The 18844-nt window shown below is 46.5% G+C and overlaps 2 protein-coding genes across 5 annotated transcripts in view; both read right to left on the bottom strand.

Moving 5' to 3' along the window:
* The window catches only part of AFAP1L2 (actin filament associated protein 1 like 2), a 141971-nt gene extending 133614 nt beyond the window's left edge, over positions 1-8357 (bottom strand). Inside the window, exon 1 of the mRNA XM_070364043.1 lies at positions 8226-8357. The gene's annotated coding sequence lies outside the window, so the exon portion shown is untranslated. The remainder of the gene's footprint in view (positions 1-8225) is intronic.
* Positions 8358-10093: 1736 nt separating this feature from the next.
* The window catches only part of ABLIM1 (actin binding LIM protein 1), a 328489-nt gene continuing 319738 nt past the window's right edge, over positions 10094-18844 (bottom strand). For 2 of the 4 annotated variants that reach the window (XM_005900284.3, XM_070363329.1), the window contains 4 exons: positions 18680-18687; positions 17776-17850; positions 16764-16844; positions 10094-15230 (listed from right to left, as the gene is read on the bottom strand). In XM_005900284.3, coding sequence (XP_005900346.2) covers positions 15117-15230; positions 16764-16844; positions 17776-17850; positions 18680-18687 — 278 coding nt within the window. In that variant the 3' untranslated portion in view covers positions 10094-15116. Of the gene's footprint in view, positions 15231-16763; positions 16845-17775; positions 18688-18844 lie in introns of those variants that run through there. The other 2 variants (XM_070363328.1, XM_070363327.1) reach the window with 1 other exon arrangement.

The following is an 18844-nucleotide window of genomic DNA, read 5'->3' as shown; positions in this document are numbered from 1 at the left end:
TTACCACTGAGTCACCAGGGAAGCCCAACACAACTTTAATCTTTGTCTTTGCCTTCATATGGTCTTTGTCTCTGTGTGTATCTCTGTCTTCTCCTTTTGAGTGTCGTATAAGGGTCGCTAGGAGTCTGACACGACTGAGTGACTTCACTTTCACGTTTCACTTTCATGCACTGGAGAAGGAAATGGCAACCCACTCCAGTGTTCTTGCCTGGAGAATCCCAGGGACGGGGGAGCCTGGTGGGCTGCCGTCCCTGGGGTCACACAGAGTCAGACACAACTGAAGTGACTTAGCAGCATAAGGGCACATACGATGAGATGTAGGGTCCACCTGAATCTAGGATGCTCTTACTCCCAGACCCTTGCCTGAATCACATCTTCAAAGACCCTAATTTCAAATAAGGGAATATTCTAAGGTTCTGGGTGGACCTATCTTTTGACGGACAGTTTTTCAACTCACTGTAGATGCTTTACATATAAGGATTCAAAAATAAAAAACAACCACTTTTATGTAAAAGAAAAGTTTGCAGACATAACTCTTGGTTTCCCTGTTCTTATTCTCCCTCCAGCTGGGCCTAAAGATAGTTCCCAAATTTCCCTGGAGCAACTATCTCCACAGAAAACTCAAGACTAGCATTTTTTACATGCACCCTACCAGCAAACAATTCAGGAGACTGCCTGCAGTGCAGGAGATCTGGATTCGATCCCTGGGTGGGGAAGATCCCCTGGAGAAGGAAATGGCATCTCACCCCAGTATTCTTGCCTGGAGAATTCCATGGACAGAGGAGCCTGGTGGGCTACAGTCCATGAGGTCTCAAGAGTCAGACACGACTTAGTGACTAAACCACCACCACCAGCAAACAATAGATAGAAAGAACAGTGAGCACACTAGGGAAAAAATAAGCTGTTTGGTAGAATAATGGGATTTTGAGGGCAGGCTTTCAACCTTCAGGGGTTTCTCAAGTGGAGAAGAGGAGGAGGAGAGATGCCAGTGGATTGTTTTTCCTTTGAGAGACTGGGCACCTGACCCGTTCTCGCTCATCTCACACTTCTTTCTTTAAAGAGAGACAATCTCCTTCATCTCCTTGCAAAGGAGCTGACATTTGGACAGATTCTGATTCAGAGAGCTGGACGCCCTGCTGTGTGAAGGACGGGGCCTGTGATTTCTAAGGAGTCCTCTGGCGCTCACAGGCCTCTTCACGAGGGCAGACTTCCCAGGCCCTGGTCTGACTTCTGGGTGACACTAGGGTGACGGTGAGTAACAAGGTCTTTAGATGGATGCTTGGTGAGTTACAGGCCAGTTCCACTCTAAACCTGAGGCCGCGCAGTGTGGGCCAGGGCTTCCCAAGCTTGGTTGATCATCAGAATCACCTGGAAGCTTTTTTTTTTTTTAATTCTTTATTTATTTTAGTTTGACTGTACTGGGTCTTAGTTGAGGCAGGAGGGATGGAGCTCTCTGACCAGAGATGGAACCCAGGACCCCCGCATTGGGGGCACGGAGGCTTAACGACTGGACCGCCAGGGAAGTCCCGCACCTGGGAGCTTTGACATTTTGCTTTAGGTGACAGCTTCCCCCCAGCTCCCTCCCCAGACCTACAGAATCAGAATCTCCTTGTGGACTGAAGCGTGAGCCTTTCTGTTGGCCCTGGGGCCACAACTTGACTCTCCCCCAGTTCTCCCTGTGAGTTTGGACAAATCAGCCATGCTCCGATGTGTGTACTGAGGGCAGTGGCAGTTCCCCAGGTTGCCTGTGGGGGTCAGAGGCGATGCCTATAAAAGTGCCACTTTTATAGTGGAAGCCATTTGACTCAAATAATCATTAATAAGGGACTTCCCTGGTTGTCCAGTGGCTAAGACTCCACACTCCCAGTGCAGGGGATCTGGGTTCAATCCCTGGTCAGACAACTAGATCCCACATGCCACAAGTAAGAGTTCACGTGCTGCAACTAAAGATTCTTCGTGCCACAACTTAGAAAGATTCGGTGCAGCCAAATAAATAAAAATAAAATAAAATTCAAAAAATTTTTAAATGATAAATAAATACTAGCAATTTAATCTGAGTTGTCTGAAAAGCCTTATTTTTATGTGGAGGAAGAAGTATTTGTTCTATTTATTAAAAAAAAAAGAAAAAGAAACGCAGGGTAATCCAGCCGGCTTTGACTCCTATCTGATGGGAATGTAACTGCTCACAACATTTCCTAACTTTTCATTATGAAGCATATGTTTGGGGACAATAGCAGGAATTAAAGAACCTACATTTTCTGTGCCAGCATGTGCCCAGTTGAGAGCAAAAGGTTGTTATTCCTGGCCAGGCGCCACCTTGCAGAGAAAGGTTGGGATTGGTCTGTGCAAAGATGGTCCTTTTGCAAACCTTAGAAGCCATGTGGGCTTCCCAGAGGCGCTAGTGGTAAAGAACTCATCTGCCAATGCAGGAGACCTAAGAGACAAGGGTTCGATCCCTCGGTCAGAAAGATCCCCTGGAGTAGAAAATGGCAGTCCACTCCAGTATTCCTGCCTGGAGAATCCTATTGACAGAAGAGGCTACAGTCCATAGGCTCGAAAAGAGTCAGGCACAACTGCAGTGACTTAGCAGGCACACACAGAAGCCGTGTGCTAACGAGGAGACCCCAGAGAGCCTTGACAGCCTTAGGAGGAATATGCCTGTTTGACTTGATGGGAAGGGCTAGAGTCCCACCCACTTTTTAGTGCCTTTCTCAGTCAGGGGTTTACCTTCACAGATGAAATCATTTATACAAAGTACTGAGTCCGGAGGCTCTCAAAGAACATCAGCTGCCGCCATCAGACCATCACCATTCATCTTCTCAGACCATCTGGACTCACATACCCTCCAGTCTGGTTCTCAAGCTTTGCTTCTGAAAGCTAGGAGGCTCTGCCCTGCCTCGAGGCCTTCTGGAACATCCCAGGATGTTCTGGGAGGGCCCACAAGTAAAACACGCTCAGGACAAAGCAGAAACAGTCTCTGCTTTGGAGGGAGGTTTTCCCAAGCCAACTTTTCTTTTTATCTGATGGGAAGGGTTGAGTTTACACGAAGCAGTGGCGGGGGACAGCACAAATAAATACAGAAAAACCTCTCCAGGGGTTGCTATTGTGCTTAACACAATGACAGGCCCTGAAGAGGGTTTTTTAACCAGTTGGGATTGGAAACTGAAAGAAATGTGGTCAGATTACACCCTCCTCCGGAGCGGAGCCCTGCCTTGCTACAGCCCTCCCCTGTGTGCTATAGGATAGAAGGGGCATTCCTTTAGTCAGAGTCCTGGCTGCTGTAGGGGAGAAGGGAATTTAGGGTGTGGAGGCAGGTCTGCAAATTTGGGGCTGAGCTTTGGGCACTAGTCCTCTGACCATCCTGGGCTTTCTCAAAAGCTGTTAGCACAAGTTTCCACCCTTCCCAGGGCTTTCCGGCCAACAATGGGCTGTGTCCAGCAGGGCAGGGCTTGTGACACACCCAGGCAAGCCTGTTTGATCCTGAAGGGAGGTGGAGCGAGGCCCCCTTGCAGCAATGGGGTTGAGGGTGAGGGGTGGGGGCAGGACTTAAGTAGGACTGGTGGCTTTCTCAAGCCCCAAGGAAATGTGCCCAGATACTGTAAGGACTGGCAGCTCAGCCTCTGTTGCCTTTGGTTGCTTTGAAGTGAGTCATACAATTGGAAAGATCTTTCTGGAACCAAAGTCATCTTTCATGGGAATGAGTCTCAAGTCTTTTGCAGCTGGTGTTTCTATCCCTCGAGTAAGCTGGAAAAATCTACCCAGCTTTAAAACCCCTTGGGAAAAGCTGAGCCCTGCACCACCGCGCCGCCCCCTCCCCCCGCCCCGGCCCCTGCAAGCTGGCACCTTAAGATGCTTCCATTGTGGGTGGTTTGGCTCCTGCAGTACCTGTGGGGGCACCTGAGCCCTTCTCTGCATGATACTTGCTTACATTTTGAGCTTGGAACTGGGGAGACGGGGTCTGAATCCCATAGGCCAATCGTGTATAAGGCACTTGGTCCTTGGGTTTGTTTCATGGAAAGCAGAAACAATATAAGGGGCTCCATGAAACAGTGCATGTAAGATGCTTAGTTCAGAATGGGCACACAGTGAGTCCTCACTACATGGCAGCAGCTTCATAAATAAAAGCTAATATTTGTGACTTCCCTGGTGGTCCTGTGGTTAAGACTCCATGCTTCCACTGCAGAGGGCCCAGATCCCTGGTCAGGGAACCAGATCTCACATGTTTGTAACTAAGAGCTTGAATACGAAACAAAGATCGAAGATTCCACATGCTGCAACTAAGACCCAGCACAGCCAAATTAATTAATTAATTAATTTAAAAAAAAGAAGCTAATGTTTGAGTGAGTATTTCATATCATGCCCAGTCCTATTCTACTTGATTCTCACAACAGCTCTTTGAGGTAGGTATTATTATTGTTGAAGGCAGGAAGGGATGACAGGAGATGAGATGGTTGGATGGCATCACTGCCTCAATGGACATGAGTTTGAGCAAGTCCATGAGATGGTGAAGGACAGGGAAGCCTGGAGTGCTGCAGTCCATGGGGTCACAAAGAATTGGACACGACTTAGTGACTGAACAACAGCAAATTGCTATGATTATTCCTATTTTATAGAAATTAAAATTGAGGCTTAGAGAAGTTAGGCAAATTGTCACTAGTTACACAGCTAATTCGGAGAAGGCAATGGCACCCCACTCCAGTACTTTTGCCTGGCAAATCCCATGGACAGAGGAGCCTGGTAGGCTGCAGTCCATGGGGTCACTGAGGGTCGGACACGACTAAGCGACTTCACTTTCACTTTTCACTTTCATGCATTGGAGAAGGAAATGGCAACCTACTCCAGTGTTCTTGCCTGGAGAATCCCAGGGACGGGGGAGCCTGGTGGGCTGCCTTCTGTGGGGTCGCACAGAATTGGACACGACTGAAGTGACTTAGCAGCAGCAGCACATCTTCAGGGGCTCTCAATCTTAAATGATAACTGGACAAAGAGAGTGCTGTTATTGAAGCATATAAGACACATTGTGGGCTTGTTTTAATGTTGGAGAATTCATATAAAGACCAGAGATGAAAAAAAGCCCAGAACAAAAACTAAAATTCTTGAATGATCAGACTATTTAAAGTAGTAGTAGAATGCTGGTAGGAATGTAAATCAGTGCAGCTATCATGGAGGTTCCTTAAGAAACTAAACATAGGTCTACCATATGATTCTACAGTCCCACTCCTGGGCATATATCTGGAGGAAACTATAATTCAAAAAGATAGGGACTTTCCTGGAGCTCCAGCAGTTAAGACTCTGAGCTCCAATGCAGGGAGCTCTGGTTGATCCCTGATCGGAAATTAGATCCTGAATGCCACAACTAAGAACCGACATGCCACAGTGAAGATCCCATGTGCCACAACTAAAACCCTGCAGCCAAATTAAAATTAAAAAATTAAATTAAAAAAGAGATGCACACACCGCAATGTTCAGAGCAGCACTATTCACAGCAGCCAAGATACGAAAGCATCTTAAATGTCCATGGATGGACGAATGGATACAGAAGTTGCAGTACAGGACTTCCCTGATGGTCCAGTGGCCAGGAATTCACCTGCCAGTGAAGGAGACTTGAGGTTGGTCCTGGTCCGGGGAGATCCCACACACTGCGGGGCAACCAAGCCTGTATGCCACAACCGAGCCCAAGCTCTAGAGCCTGTGAGCTGCAACTTCTAGAGACCACACTTCTAGAGCCTGTGCTCCACAACAGGATAAACCACCACAACGAGAAGCCTGCACATTGCAATGAAGAGTAGCCCCTGCTCGCTGCAACTAGAGAAAACCTGAGCAGCAGCAAAGACCCAGCACAGCCAGTAAATAAATATTAAAATAAGAAATTGCGGTGCGTGTGTGTATACACACTGCAACTTTTAAAATATTTATTATATAATGGAATATTAGCCACAGAAATGAGTGAAATAATGCCATTTGCAGCAACACGGATGGACCTAGAGATCATCATACTAAGTAAGCCAAAGACAAATACTATGATACTGTTTATAATGTGGAATCTAAAAAAATGATGCCAATGAACTGATATACAAAATGGAAACAGACCCCCAGACACAGAAAACAAACTTATGGTTACCAAGGGGGAAAGGGGAGGAGGGATAAATTAGGAGTTTGGGATTAACATATAAATACTCCTATATCTAAAATGGATAACCAACAAAGACCTATTGTACAGCACAGGGAACTCTACTGCTGGCAGAGCCTGGTGGGCTGCCGTCTCTGGGGTCGCACAGAGTCGGACACGACTGAAGTGACTTAGCAGATAAGAGAAAATAATCTAAAAAAAAAGATATAAATGTACACATAACTGAATCACTTTACAGTACACCTGAAACTAGTAACATTGTCAAGTAAGCATACTTCCATAGAAATAAAACAAAATAATAGCAGACCCGGTCCAAGTGCCAGAAACCCTCATTACACAATATCATCTGTAAACAGTACTTTCCTGTTTCTGAACATTCTACTTCATCTGGCTTCACAACCCCACAAGATAGCCGGAGAAGGTATTCATTCCTAATTTACTCACGAGGAAACTGCGGTTCAGGAAGCTTTGGGGATTCTACAAGTCTAAGTGGCTAATTATCCTTAATAAAGATCACTCAAGTTTCCTGACCAATGACGACATGCTAGCACCTGTGCTGTGCTCAACAGGTGGTAGGATTTAGCAACCATCTTTTTTTGTGAATTTATAACTTTCTTTAGTAAAAGCCAGAGACACAACTGACAAAACACTGCTCTTCTTTACTGTGAAAGAACACATTTTTGTTATTTAGTGTAGCTGCTGCAACAACTCACTATTTTTACAAACACAGAAACCAAAAATAGATTGTTTACTTTTTAATTTCAGGTTAAGATTAGAATACAAGGCTCAATATTAGACACTAATTTCATGTACATGATACTTTTTAAAAGTTGAAGTGAATTTTCAGACTGATTTCAATGTCACTTCTGAAAAGTCTTTGAAATTGACACTATAGAATTAATAAAACTGTCCTTTCCTTTTAGAAGTTGTCATGTTTAGCAAAGATCTTCTGATGGGTCTTATCAATTTTGCAGATGAGCAAACTGAGGCCTAAAGAGGTTCAATGACTGGCCCCGAGGCACACAGCTAATTAGTACCCCCCAGAAAAGAAAAAAAGAATGCTTCGCTTCAGTCATGTCTGACTGTTTGTGACCCTATGGACTGTAGCCCACCCGGCCCCTCTGTCCATGGGATTCTCCAGGCAAGAATACTGGAGTGGTTGTCATTTTCTTCTCCAGGGGGATCTTCCTGACCCAGGGATCAAACCCGCGACTCTTATGTCTCCTGCATTGGCAGGTGGGTTCTTTACCACTAGCGCCACCCGGGAAGCCTCAAGCACTATGCATATGTGTGCCTTGGTGGGAGTACCGAAGGGGACCGGCCAGTCTCACACTGAGAGGCTCCTCTGCAAAGTGCACCCCCCAAAGATGTAGAACATGGGGGACGTAGTCCTTGCTTTCAGAAAGTCACAGGTGGTGAGACACAGAAGCAGCACAGGATCCGCAGTGGAACAGACCTGGAGAATCCCAGGTTTGCGGCTCCCTGAGTGATTGAAAGTGAAAGTGAAAGTGAAGTAGCTCAGTCATGTCGGACTCTTTGCGACCCGTGGACTGTAGCCCACCAGGCTCCTCCGTCCATGGGTTTCTCCAGGCAAGAATACTGGAGTGGGTTACCATTTCCTTCTCCAGGGGATCTTCCCAATCCAGGGCTCGAACCCCGGTCTCCCTCATTGTAGACAGATGCTTTACCGTCTGAGCATGTTTAATTAGCCTCGGAGCTTTGGTTTCCTCACCTGTTACAGAGGAACTACAATCATCTGCTCCTAGGGCTGTCCTGAGGGATCCAGTTAAGGGGAGGCTAACACAAAGCACTCAACATGGAGACCATTTCACTGAAGTTCAGCTGAAGAGCAGAAGCACAGGCAAAACTAGCAGTATTAAGCAACAGTTGAAAAGCACCAAACGTGATGTTCACCCATAGGCATGCGAAGAATTTACTGGGGCAGGTTGGGCTGGGCCCATCAAGGCAGGCTCCGAGAGAGGGTGTGAACTCGGGCTGGCCTTTGATTTAGGGCAAATGGAGCCCATGGGAAACTCACACGGTAACTCCAAAGAGCTGTGGGCAACTAATTTCAGATAGTCAACACTGACATTACCTTCTGTCCGTGGGGCCAGGTCCTCACGTCTTTCCACTGCCTAGAAGAGCTGGACCTCGTACAGAAGACATGCCCTTGGCAAAGCTGCAGAGGCGGAGAGGGCATGGTGCGTTCAAGGAACTCAAGTGTTTTTGGAACAGCTGGAGGGCGGGATTCAAGGGGGGAGGGGGTGGCCGAGCAGTGGGCGGGGCGTCATAGGCGGGACATTGTGGGCAGGGCGGCCGCACAGTGGGCAGGGAATTGTGGGCGGGGCGACCTGTAGTGGGCGGGGCCAGGGCCAGTCAGGAAAAGCCTATGATTCCCAGCACCAGAATGGGAATTCTCCGCTGTGGGCGGGCAAGGGGGACCCATCAGTAAGTCAACTTCCGATGCAGCGGTGATCCATGGTGGCCCATGCCACAGGGCACTCAAGATTATCTCAAGATTGACACTGGCTGTGGGAACCACGACCCAAACCGAGTGGTGATGCTGGTGTGGGCTGCGGTAATAGTGAGCAGAACACAGACCTTGAGCCCAGGCCTCCTGACCCATTTTCCACAGTAGCCAACTAACCTACCAACCGCCTTGAGATAACCCATTTCCAGCTTCCAGGTGAGGATCCACATGAATGCTAGGGCAACGGGCCCCTGGGCCTGTGTTACAGACTGGGGACTGCATGTTTGTGTGCTCCCCAAATCCTTAGATTGAAGTCCTAACACCCAAGGGAATGGTATTAGGAGGCAGGGCTTTTGGGAGGTAATTCCATCACAAGGGTGGAGCCACCTGGTAGAATTAGTTCTAAGAAGACATGTCAGAGAGATTACTTCCTGTCTGCTCTTACCATGTGAAGATGCAACCATGGCTGTTTACAAAACCAAGAGGGTCCTGGCCCGACCCTGGATCAGCCACCACCTTGATCTTGGACTTTCAGATTCCACAACGGTGAGAAATAACTGCTGTTTAAGCCACCCTGTGTCTGGTGGTCTGTTACAGCAGCCCACGTGGAGTAAGACACCAGGCTTGTTAGACACATAGGAGGGAGGCTATAGTTGGAGAGGCCGTTGTGAGTATACATATATCCTTATGTCTTCCGGCAAGCCCCAAATCTTGGCAGTGAAGATAACAGTTGAAATCCTGAAGATTTTCTTGGATAATGCAGTGGCGGTCAAAGATGTTTTGAACAATGTTTCCTTCCCACTGCACTCTAACTTCTTAGCAACGTGGTCAATTCCTGGAGGAACGGAAGCGCTTGTCCTCCAACCTCAAATCCCCAGCCTTTCTTCAGTGATGAGACCACCGCTGCTCTGTGTCTCAAGCAAAACTAAACAACAACTAGACCAGCACAGAGCAGCAGCTCTATTACCTTCTTTTTTTTTTCTTTAGTTGACATGGTCAATATGGTCTGGGTTATTGGGCAAACATTCCTGTAATATACCACTGCCACTTCATGCATTTTCCCCTCTAACCTGCCTGCCTAGATGATAAAATTGCACTCCCAGGACTTTGATTCTGATTTTGTTTTGGTTTTGAGAAGTTGGAATGGCACTTTAAAAAAAATTTTCTAGGTCAAAGGATATTAATTTTTGTTTATTTATGGCTGCACAACTTTGTCGCTGCACTAGCTTTCTCTAGTTGCAGCAAGCAGGGGCTGCTTTCCAGCTGTGGTGTGAGGGATTCCCACTGCGGTGGCTTCTCTTGTTGCAGAGCATGGGCTTAGTTGTCTTGGCGTGTCAGATCTTCCCAGACCAGGGACTGAACCCATGTCCCCTGCACTGGCACATGGATTCCTAACCACTGGGTCACCAGGGAAGTCCTTTGGCACTTTCTCAAATGGGACAGACCTTTAAAGGGAGCAAGGGAACCAGAAAGGAAACACGGCGTGGAGGCAGTTACGAATAAAGCACACACTTTATTCACTGAGTTGTGAGGATAACAGTGAGGCCAGACAGCGGCGGGGGAGGCAGGTGCTGATTTCAACAGGAGCGCGGAGCAGGTCAGCATCACAAGCATAGCAGCTCGGGCCCAGGGCCACCCCCGCCTCTGCGCACTGGTGCGCGGCACTCAGGACACCGACAGACACCCACACACTTTCACGGGGGACACGATACATCTTTTAAACAGCAGTTCTTCCAAATATTTGCTTTCATATTTCTGGAAGGGGAGGGGAGGCAGGAAGAACAGTATGCCTTCCAACACTTGAAAAAAAACTCCATTAAACCCAACTTCAAAATGAAAGAACTGCAAAAGCTTCAATGCAGGATTGTCAGCAACTCACAGAAACCACACGTTTATTACTGGACAGGTCTGTACAGAACATCCCAAACGAACACCAACCCCTTGGACACTCCTCTTCCGTAAGAGTAAAGAAACATACACGAATACGATCACTAAGTAGCTCCCCGCCTTTCTGAATGTTAGTGGATGCGGGCTTCTCCTCTACCTTTGCCAAACGGGCTCGGAAAGCGACTCAGGGCTTGGGAGATACTCTTTGGGGAAGAATTTTATTTAATGAGAGCAATTGCCACTCCATTACACTAAGCATCAGAAAAGATTGGCTTTAATTTTGCCGTGTACAAGCAGATTGTTTAGAGAGCTTTCCAGCTTAAACCGACCACTTCCCCCTTTTGAGTCTGTCGTAAATGAAACTTGTCCCAAATGAAAAACACAAAGATTCACATGCAAAGTGTGTCAGTCACCATCTCCCCAATGCTTCTTGGCAGCAAACAGAAAGTGATTTTTTTTTTTTTAATACCAAAGTTTCTCTTTCTTTCATTAAAACATAATTGGGAGGGGTATCCGGGAGGGAGGAGACATGGTTGTACCTATGGCTAGTTCTTGTTGATGTATGACAGAAAACCACAAAATTCTGAAAAGCAATTATCCTTTAAAAAAAAAAAAGCATAATTGGGTAGTGCCCTTAATGCACGTCAGCACTATAAGGTGTCATTACAAATCTCAAGCCTGAAATAATCTGTTTTTGGTTTTTTTTTATAGAACGTACTTCAAAAGGGAGTACTAATGAGTGAGTTTTAGGGCATCCTGACAAACACTTGTTTTATCAAAGGGAAATAATCTTAGTAAGTCAGATAAAATCAAGTCTGGCCTAGGAAGTACAGATTAAACAGTGACTGGAAATACAGACAAGATGATTTGTAAAAACTGAGCTTCCTGCAGAGGACACAGAAGGGTTGATGGCACAAAGTTCATCTTCCTTCCACTGTCTTTCCCGGCGGTCAGAGAGAAGGCTCTGGGAGCCTACAGACAGGAGGGTCCCCTGCCCCTCAACATGCAGGAGAACGCTAACACCAAGTTTGCCTTAAAGAGTTTTTAGAAAGACCTATCTAGTCAAAAGTGAATTTGAATTTTTAAACTTGCAAAAGCATATATATTTTATATAATCATCTGAGAAGCAGTTCTTTAGAAAAAGGTGTTTGCTTTAAAGTGTAAAGAAATTAGGTGAAAGTTTAAGAAACATTTCCAGCGAGACTTTTCCTAGTGGAGCTGATTGACATCACAGATGGAGGGGATGGAAGTTGAAAAAGGCATAGTTCTAGCCTCACCCTGGAAGAGAAAACTCAGCTTGGACACAACAGAACTGGAAGAAGAGGGGAGACTGAGGACTGGACAGGGAGAAGCTATTTTTTTTCTTTGCACCTTATTACCCACTGACGCTAGCTTTTCTGTTCAAGGTTTCTGAGAACAGGCAGTTTCTCTTTCGTGATTAAAGAAGTCACATTAAGAACATTTAGTAACGAACCCAAACCAAGAGATAGACACCCAGCAAGATGAACAAGTTTCCAAATGCTCTTTGTGTCTCGACATAAATCACACCCAAAGACTAAATGGTATCCTGGCTTTTCTGGAAGAAACTCTAAAGGAAGCGCTGACTTTCATGTAACTATAGAGGCCTCTTCATGCAATCAGCCTATGCTTCAAGAATCACTAGTCAGTCCAATGCTCAAAAATGTAGCCCTTTCTGTATGTACTAGGGAAGCTTGCCATGCATATACTTCCTTTTCCTAGAGTAAACAATTCTTATTAATTTGACAGTGTTAAGAACTGGAATTTTTTATGCAGGGCGGGATTCAGGCAGAGAACACTGATTTCCTGTGCAGTGACCTGGACGTTCTGAGGACAAGCATGCTGAGCTCAGTTCAATGAAACAGATAGGGTGTTGTAGCCCACTGATTTGATTTGATTCGGCAGTTGGGAGAACCCGGTTGTGCCGTGACCCATCACTCTGCCTGGAGCTTTCTGCTGGGGAGCGGGGCTGGGAGCCCCCACTTCAGAGAGCAGCATTTCTCTGCTTACAGACAGGAAGCCATTGGCATTTCTGGCAAGGCAGTTTTTTGCATGGTATAGTTTAAATTAGCTAATACATTTGATATGGAAAGAAGCGTTCCCCTTACCCAAGGAGGATGCTGAACTGAATTCAAAAGTAAGAAGAAAAGTGAAGTTTCATTAGTGGGGGCAAATTTAGGGCTCAGTTCTTTAACTATCATTGGGGTTTTTCTTCCACTGACATTTGATCTGCAAGTATGTGGGTTTTAACTCATTTGCCAGTGAAAAACACTGAGGGCCCTTCTTATCTCCACCATGAAAATCTCTCTCCTCCAGCTGAGCCCTGGGATCCATTCGGCCATCTGTGTCTTTGGTCAAGGCAGGGAAACACTGGGCCTACACTGTAGTCTACCCCCTCACACTTTGCCAAAGTGAAGCAAGGATCAGGACACACAGGTGCTGAGGGCTGCCCATGCAGGAGAGGTTAGATAGAAGACAGGCCAGTGGATGTACTGAATGAAGCAAAAGGCAACAAACCAAACAGATGAAGGAACAGAACTGAAGGAGCCGTCGTCTGCCTTCAGTCCAAGGAGGAGCTGGTTTCCTCACATCAACCTCATCAGAACCATTTGCTAAATACATTAGTAGGTCCAGCACACATTCACACACACACACAGTCCTTAAACATTCAGTGTCTAGCAAAGGTCAGGAAGAGCACAGAATGCAATAATTAAGCAACTGTCATGTTCATTAAGACACCCAGTCTCTAGAGTGTGTCACAAGTTAGGTCTTCAGCACAAGGTCAGAAAGAATATTCTTGCTTTTTGCCACTGGTATCAGCTACTAACTCATTCTAATATTTGGCGCCAGCAGGAAGAACTTCTGAGCTTTTATAATTAGTGGCATATACAGGTTCTCTCCTTTGGCTTTAAAATAGAGTTTACAAATTCTGAAACAGAGCCCCCAAAGCATGAGAATTTATGTGACACCCTCCTATGCTTTCTCCTTTGGCTTTAAATAAGAGTTTAAATTCTTAAGCAGCTCTCCAAAGCACGCAAATAAATGTGACAACCTCCTACGTGTATCTGACATCACCTTCAAGTCTCAGCCAGAGGCTTTCAGGAACCATGGTGGCGTCTTACATGCAAGTTTGGGTGTAATCCTTGGCTCCAATGTGAATCTTGTGTTGCTGAGTTTGAGGACTCTCGTGGGATGTTCTGCTGTTGTCTCCTCCCAGCCTGATCCAAAGCCTCAGTCTTCAGTCTGATGCTGACTTGAGCTACATCTGTCATGGAATATGTTGGCTTCTAACCACCAGCATCTTTCCATGAGGGACCTGATGACCAGGATGCAGTTAGCCTCACTCTTGACCTTTGAGTCACATGCACCTGTGCAAATGTCCCCAGAAACTGCAGCTGAGTAGGACAAACCTTCAAGCAGGAGTGAAATTTAAAAGCACATGCAGACTCCCCAAACTGTCATGGGTGAGTGAAAACACGAACACACACATACACACACACACACGTATCAGGAAGTCAACAGAGCTAGGCAAGAAAGCTGAAAAGACCAAATTAAATCAGTTGGGGGCCATCGCCCTTGAGTTTCAGAGCTTTCAAAGAGAAAAACATGCCTTTCCTTAGCCTACTACTGAAAAGACCTTAAAGAACTCAAAATCATCGAGGGCTTCGTGTGATATATAGGATGCTGGATAGAAAGAAGAGGAAGCTGGGCTGGGAAACTTGCATTGGGAAGACACAGAATTTTTTTTTTTTGGTCAAGAGGGCTATGGCCTTTGGACCAAACTCATCTAACAGTATCCAACTGGGCCAATCAGGAGACAATCTTTCCCTTTCTTTCCTTTGTGAGAGTAGAGGGCTGGGGGCTGAGACAGCTCTTGTCCTTGGTGGGGAGGAACATATTTCCTGAAGTAGAAAAGGGTTAAAGGAGAATTTTCATCCATTCCTTTTTCCTCTTAATTTTTTTTTTTTTTTAGCAACAGCTAAGTAACTTGCCAAGTTGGGTCCTAGCAAACAGTAGGGAACGAGGAGCTTTTTAAAAATGCCTTTGGTGGCTACTGAAACAGAGCTCCTGGGGAGCCCGACCCTGCTGTCCATCCCACTGAGGCCCGGGCAGCACTGCAGGAGGCCAGTGAGGAAAGAGGCAAAGGCTGCTGCCACGTGGACCTGTCCCCGGGCTCTTGCTTCTCAGCCAAGGCGCTACAAGATAAATATATTCATACTTTGGAATTATTACAACTGCTTGCCCATGCGGCATCTTAAGGGCACTTGCTGGCTCTTATTCATACAGACGCACTACTGTTGGATAACAGTTGAAAGAAAATGAAAGAAGTAGCTCCTGTTGTGGACACAAGGTGATGGAAAAAGGTCACAGGTGAACGCTAATGTCGAGCGTGGAAACACAGACATTTCTACCCCACTGCTTCTGGGCGAGTGTGGCCGTGGGCTGGCCCCATATTTGGCTCATGGGTGTTTTAATCAGATTTTTCCCTTTTGGCTGTTGCTGAGGGACTATAGTTTGCAAATGCTCCAATCAAGTTTGGGCCTTAATTCAACATCCTATGTGTCCCCGCCGTGGTCAGTCCTTCTCCTAATGGCTGTCTACGTGTGGGACTCAGAAGAGTTTTGCTTTTTTCTTCATGTCGTTGCGTCTCCAAAGAGGTAACTTGTCAAACTCCTGGATGGACATTCCAAAGATTTCCCGAAACACTTCTGGGGCTAAGTGGCGCTGTGATGGGAGAAAAGAACAGTGGTCAGTCCTGCTGGCCACCTGGGTGGCCTCGAGAGTTGTTCTTCAGTTAACAAGTAATTGTTTTGAAGAGCAAGGCAGAGTGACGGAAGAGGAGTTTATCTCTGAGGCTTCCTAGCACTGGACCCAGCAGTTCCTTACCTGGATGGGTCAGGTGAGGTACCTCTCCTACCAAACAGAAAAGCTAGTGGAGTACTACTGATGATTATCATAACACTGAAAGCTGATGGGGCACAGAAAGCTAATTCATTATGCCGGAGGCGACTCTGTTTCAGGTCAGTGGAATGCTGAGTAGATGTGGAGAAAATGGACCAGAGCAGTAAGAAAGTCAGAGAGAGACAGCCAGGGTGGTCTTTTGGGAGCCCTGGGGCTTTTTCCTGACTCAGCAACAGGAGTTCATGTGGATGCTTGGTCAACTGATAATGAAGATGTGTGTCTTCTGTCACGTCTGACTCTTTGTGACATCATGGGATTGTAACCCGCCAGACGCTTCTGTCCATGGGGTTTTCCAGGCAAGAATACTGGAGTGGGTAGCCATTTCCTTCTCCAGGGGAATCTTCCCGACCCAGGGATCAAACCCATGGCCCCTGCTGCATCTCCTGCATTGCAGGCGGATTCTTTACCGCTGAGCCACCAGGGAAGCCCTGGTTTATGGACTTCAATTTCTTGTGCCGTCTAGAAAAGTTCTCTTGGGATAGTGGATCCAGCCTTTCTCCTCTGTGCTAGCCTGAGCTCACATACAAAGGTACAGCCTTTTGTCAGGGAAAATTAACGATACTTTATGAGACTGGAAGCCAGAGTTTTTCTTAATTAAAACCATTCAGATGGAAAAGTACAAAGATCAGTCTCCCATATCTAAGGAGGGCGGCTTAGGTATGTGTACCCTGCTTAGCCTTCATCCAGGAATGTGGAAACAGTCAAGATAGACACTTGTCTAGTACACATCTCTATATCAAATGCTCCCTCCCTAATCTCAGCAGACTCAACTCAGGCTCAGGGAAAGATAAGGATTTGGGGGTATCTGAAATGTGGTGGAGACTCCATTCTACATCACCCACTAAATTCTGGCAACATTACATTTCTAAGGAAAGAGAACATGAAAGTCGCTCAGTCGTGTCCGACTCTTTGCAACCCCATGGACTATATACAGTCCATGGAATTCTCCAGGCCAGAATACTGGAGTGGGTAGCCTTTTCCTTCTCCAGGGGATCTTCCCAACCCAAGAATCAAACCCAGGTCTCCCACACTGAAGGTGGATTCTTTACAGCTGAGCCACCAGGGAAGCCCACATTTCTAAGCAAAATGACTAAAATCATACTGCATTTCTTGGGCTGTTTTTCTGTATTTTACCATTTTTATGCTGATCTCCTAAATACAAATCTGGGTTTTCATCCAAAGTTAGTTTTACCTAGGTTGATCCTTTCTCATTTTTGCCTTAACTGGAACAATTCTTAGGGGAGAGTCACAGGAAATGCACAGGAATATACAGTTGGGACAAGTTTTGTTTTTTACCTCCAGCCTGGTTCTGTCCACATCTCTTAGGATTTTGTTGCGCCCCCTGTTGGTCACCATCAGCATTTCATACGGAAATATCTGCAAAGAAAAACCACCTCTTCTAGAACACAGCTGTACCTTTTATTAACAAGCAAAAGCTACCTAAAACCTAGGACCCCCAAGACAGAGCTTCTGAGACACTATGATTACAGCATTGGAGTGATGGGTGTTCCTCGCTCGAGCTTCCAGTGGACAGGGGCAGGTTCTTACACATTCCCAATCCCCACCTGTTTCTCTGTGGCATTGGGCCTCTGGAGGGCATGGTTGAGTGAAAGGACCCCACTTTCTATATACTGGATATGAAGGTAAAGATTAGAAGAGAACTGAAATGACAGGTACACGTTTGTATATGGCAGGACACCTGTGCTGGGCTCAACAATCTTGTTCCATGACCAGCTCATGAAACCAGGGAGCCATGCAGCCCCAGCAGCAGTGATTTAGTGGGTGACATACTGAAATAACTCCCAGTTATGGTCACCAGGGGGCACACCCCTTGGACACCTCTAGAGTCACAGAATGTTCTACAGCTGGGGCGACCAATGATCCCAGTTTGCTGGGGATTGCGGAGGATCCCAGGATGCAAGACTTTCGGTGCTATAACCAGGAGAGTCCTGGGCAAGTTGGGACATGTTGGTCATCTTATCTGGGGTGGGCTGCAGCTGCTCCACGTAGTACTGGGCAGGCTTTGCTGTGCTCGTGGCAGGGGCTGAGTGAGTACCAAGGTCACAGGAGGGAAGTGCTGGCACGTCACTGTGAACATAGCACCAAACTCAGGGAGGGTTTAACCCTGCTGGCTTGGTGAGACAAAACCAAAGGGATAGAAGGATGCTTTATGATACAGCTTGACTAATGGACAAGGCTGGAGCCAAGCGGGTCTCAGTACTGAAAAAGATAGAAAATCAAGTCTTTCGGGGGTTTCGTCCCAGTTTCATCTCCAGGTGAGAGGAAAGAGAAGAAGAGCCACGCTTGCCTTTGGTTCCAACATGTTGGGCATGGAGACGCCCCGGTCCATCCTCATTCCAGGCATGTGGCCATCTGGGAGGGTCTGCAACAGAGAAGCAGGTTTCAGGAGGAGCCCCTGGCAGTGGGGGAGCTGGGGCAGAGCTCGGCGGGCTCCCAGACCTCCTTGTCTGGATCTCAAATCCTCACTGCCATTTTACAGCTGTGTCATCTTAATTACCATGGAGTTTTCAAAATGAGCTCCTTGCTGAACAAAAACAAGGATACTGGGAATACTGCCCTCTTATAATCCAGTAGATGAAAGATCCTGGCTTAATAACTATTCACTAATCCCTGAATGTAGGCTGCATGCATGAAAGTACATGGTACATCAAAGAATCGCCAAGTCTATGACTTTTTTTTAAATTTAAATTTTAGTTTTCTTTGCACTTTTCCCCTTTTCTCACTCTCCATCATCATTTTAGGTTTAGGTTCTAAGAGAAAAAGGAAAGCTACATACAGCAGCTCTTTCCTATTGGCCAAGACAGGGGTTTCATTTGTGACCACAAAGAGGAGGAAAAGGCCTCAAGGAGTGAGTGGTTATGATTAAAAGAAAATACAGCTGTACATGTGTGAACCCTTGATGCTGGGCCACTTCCACCCTGGAGAAGACTCTCCAAGGCAGAGTGAGAGAGTCCTCAACATCTGGCCTGGTTCATGCCCTGTCTGCAAAGCCTGCAGGACTGGCTTGATCTGGGTGCCAGGCATGCCTGCTGCTCATGGCTCTTCACATCTGTGGACTAATGAGATGGATCAACCAAAAATCAGGGTCTTCTCAAAAGAAACTCTTCTCTGGAGTAGCAGAAGAGCACGTCTGGATTGGAAAAAGACTGTTTTGCCCATGTAGTCAACTTGAGAAAGACAGGGGTCCATACCTGGTAGTCTGGAAAGGAAAGACAAAGAAAATCTCAGAAGGGGCAGAACCACAGAAAAATACGGAAACATAAACAGAGATTACATCCGACTGCAATTCTCCAAACATGCCCCCGTGAGCCATGCTCTGCCCCAGCTCTGGGTCTCTGCCCATACTGCCCGGTTGC

This window comes from Bos mutus, chromosome 26, assembly GCF_027580195.1.
Source record: "Bos mutus isolate GX-2022 chromosome 26, NWIPB_WYAK_1.1, whole genome shotgun sequence".
NCBI classification, from domain to species: Eukaryota; Metazoa; Chordata; class Mammalia; order Artiodactyla; family Bovidae; genus Bos; species Bos mutus.
Note: the sequence above shows the minus strand (reverse complement) of the source record. Positions and strands in the feature narration are given on the sequence as shown.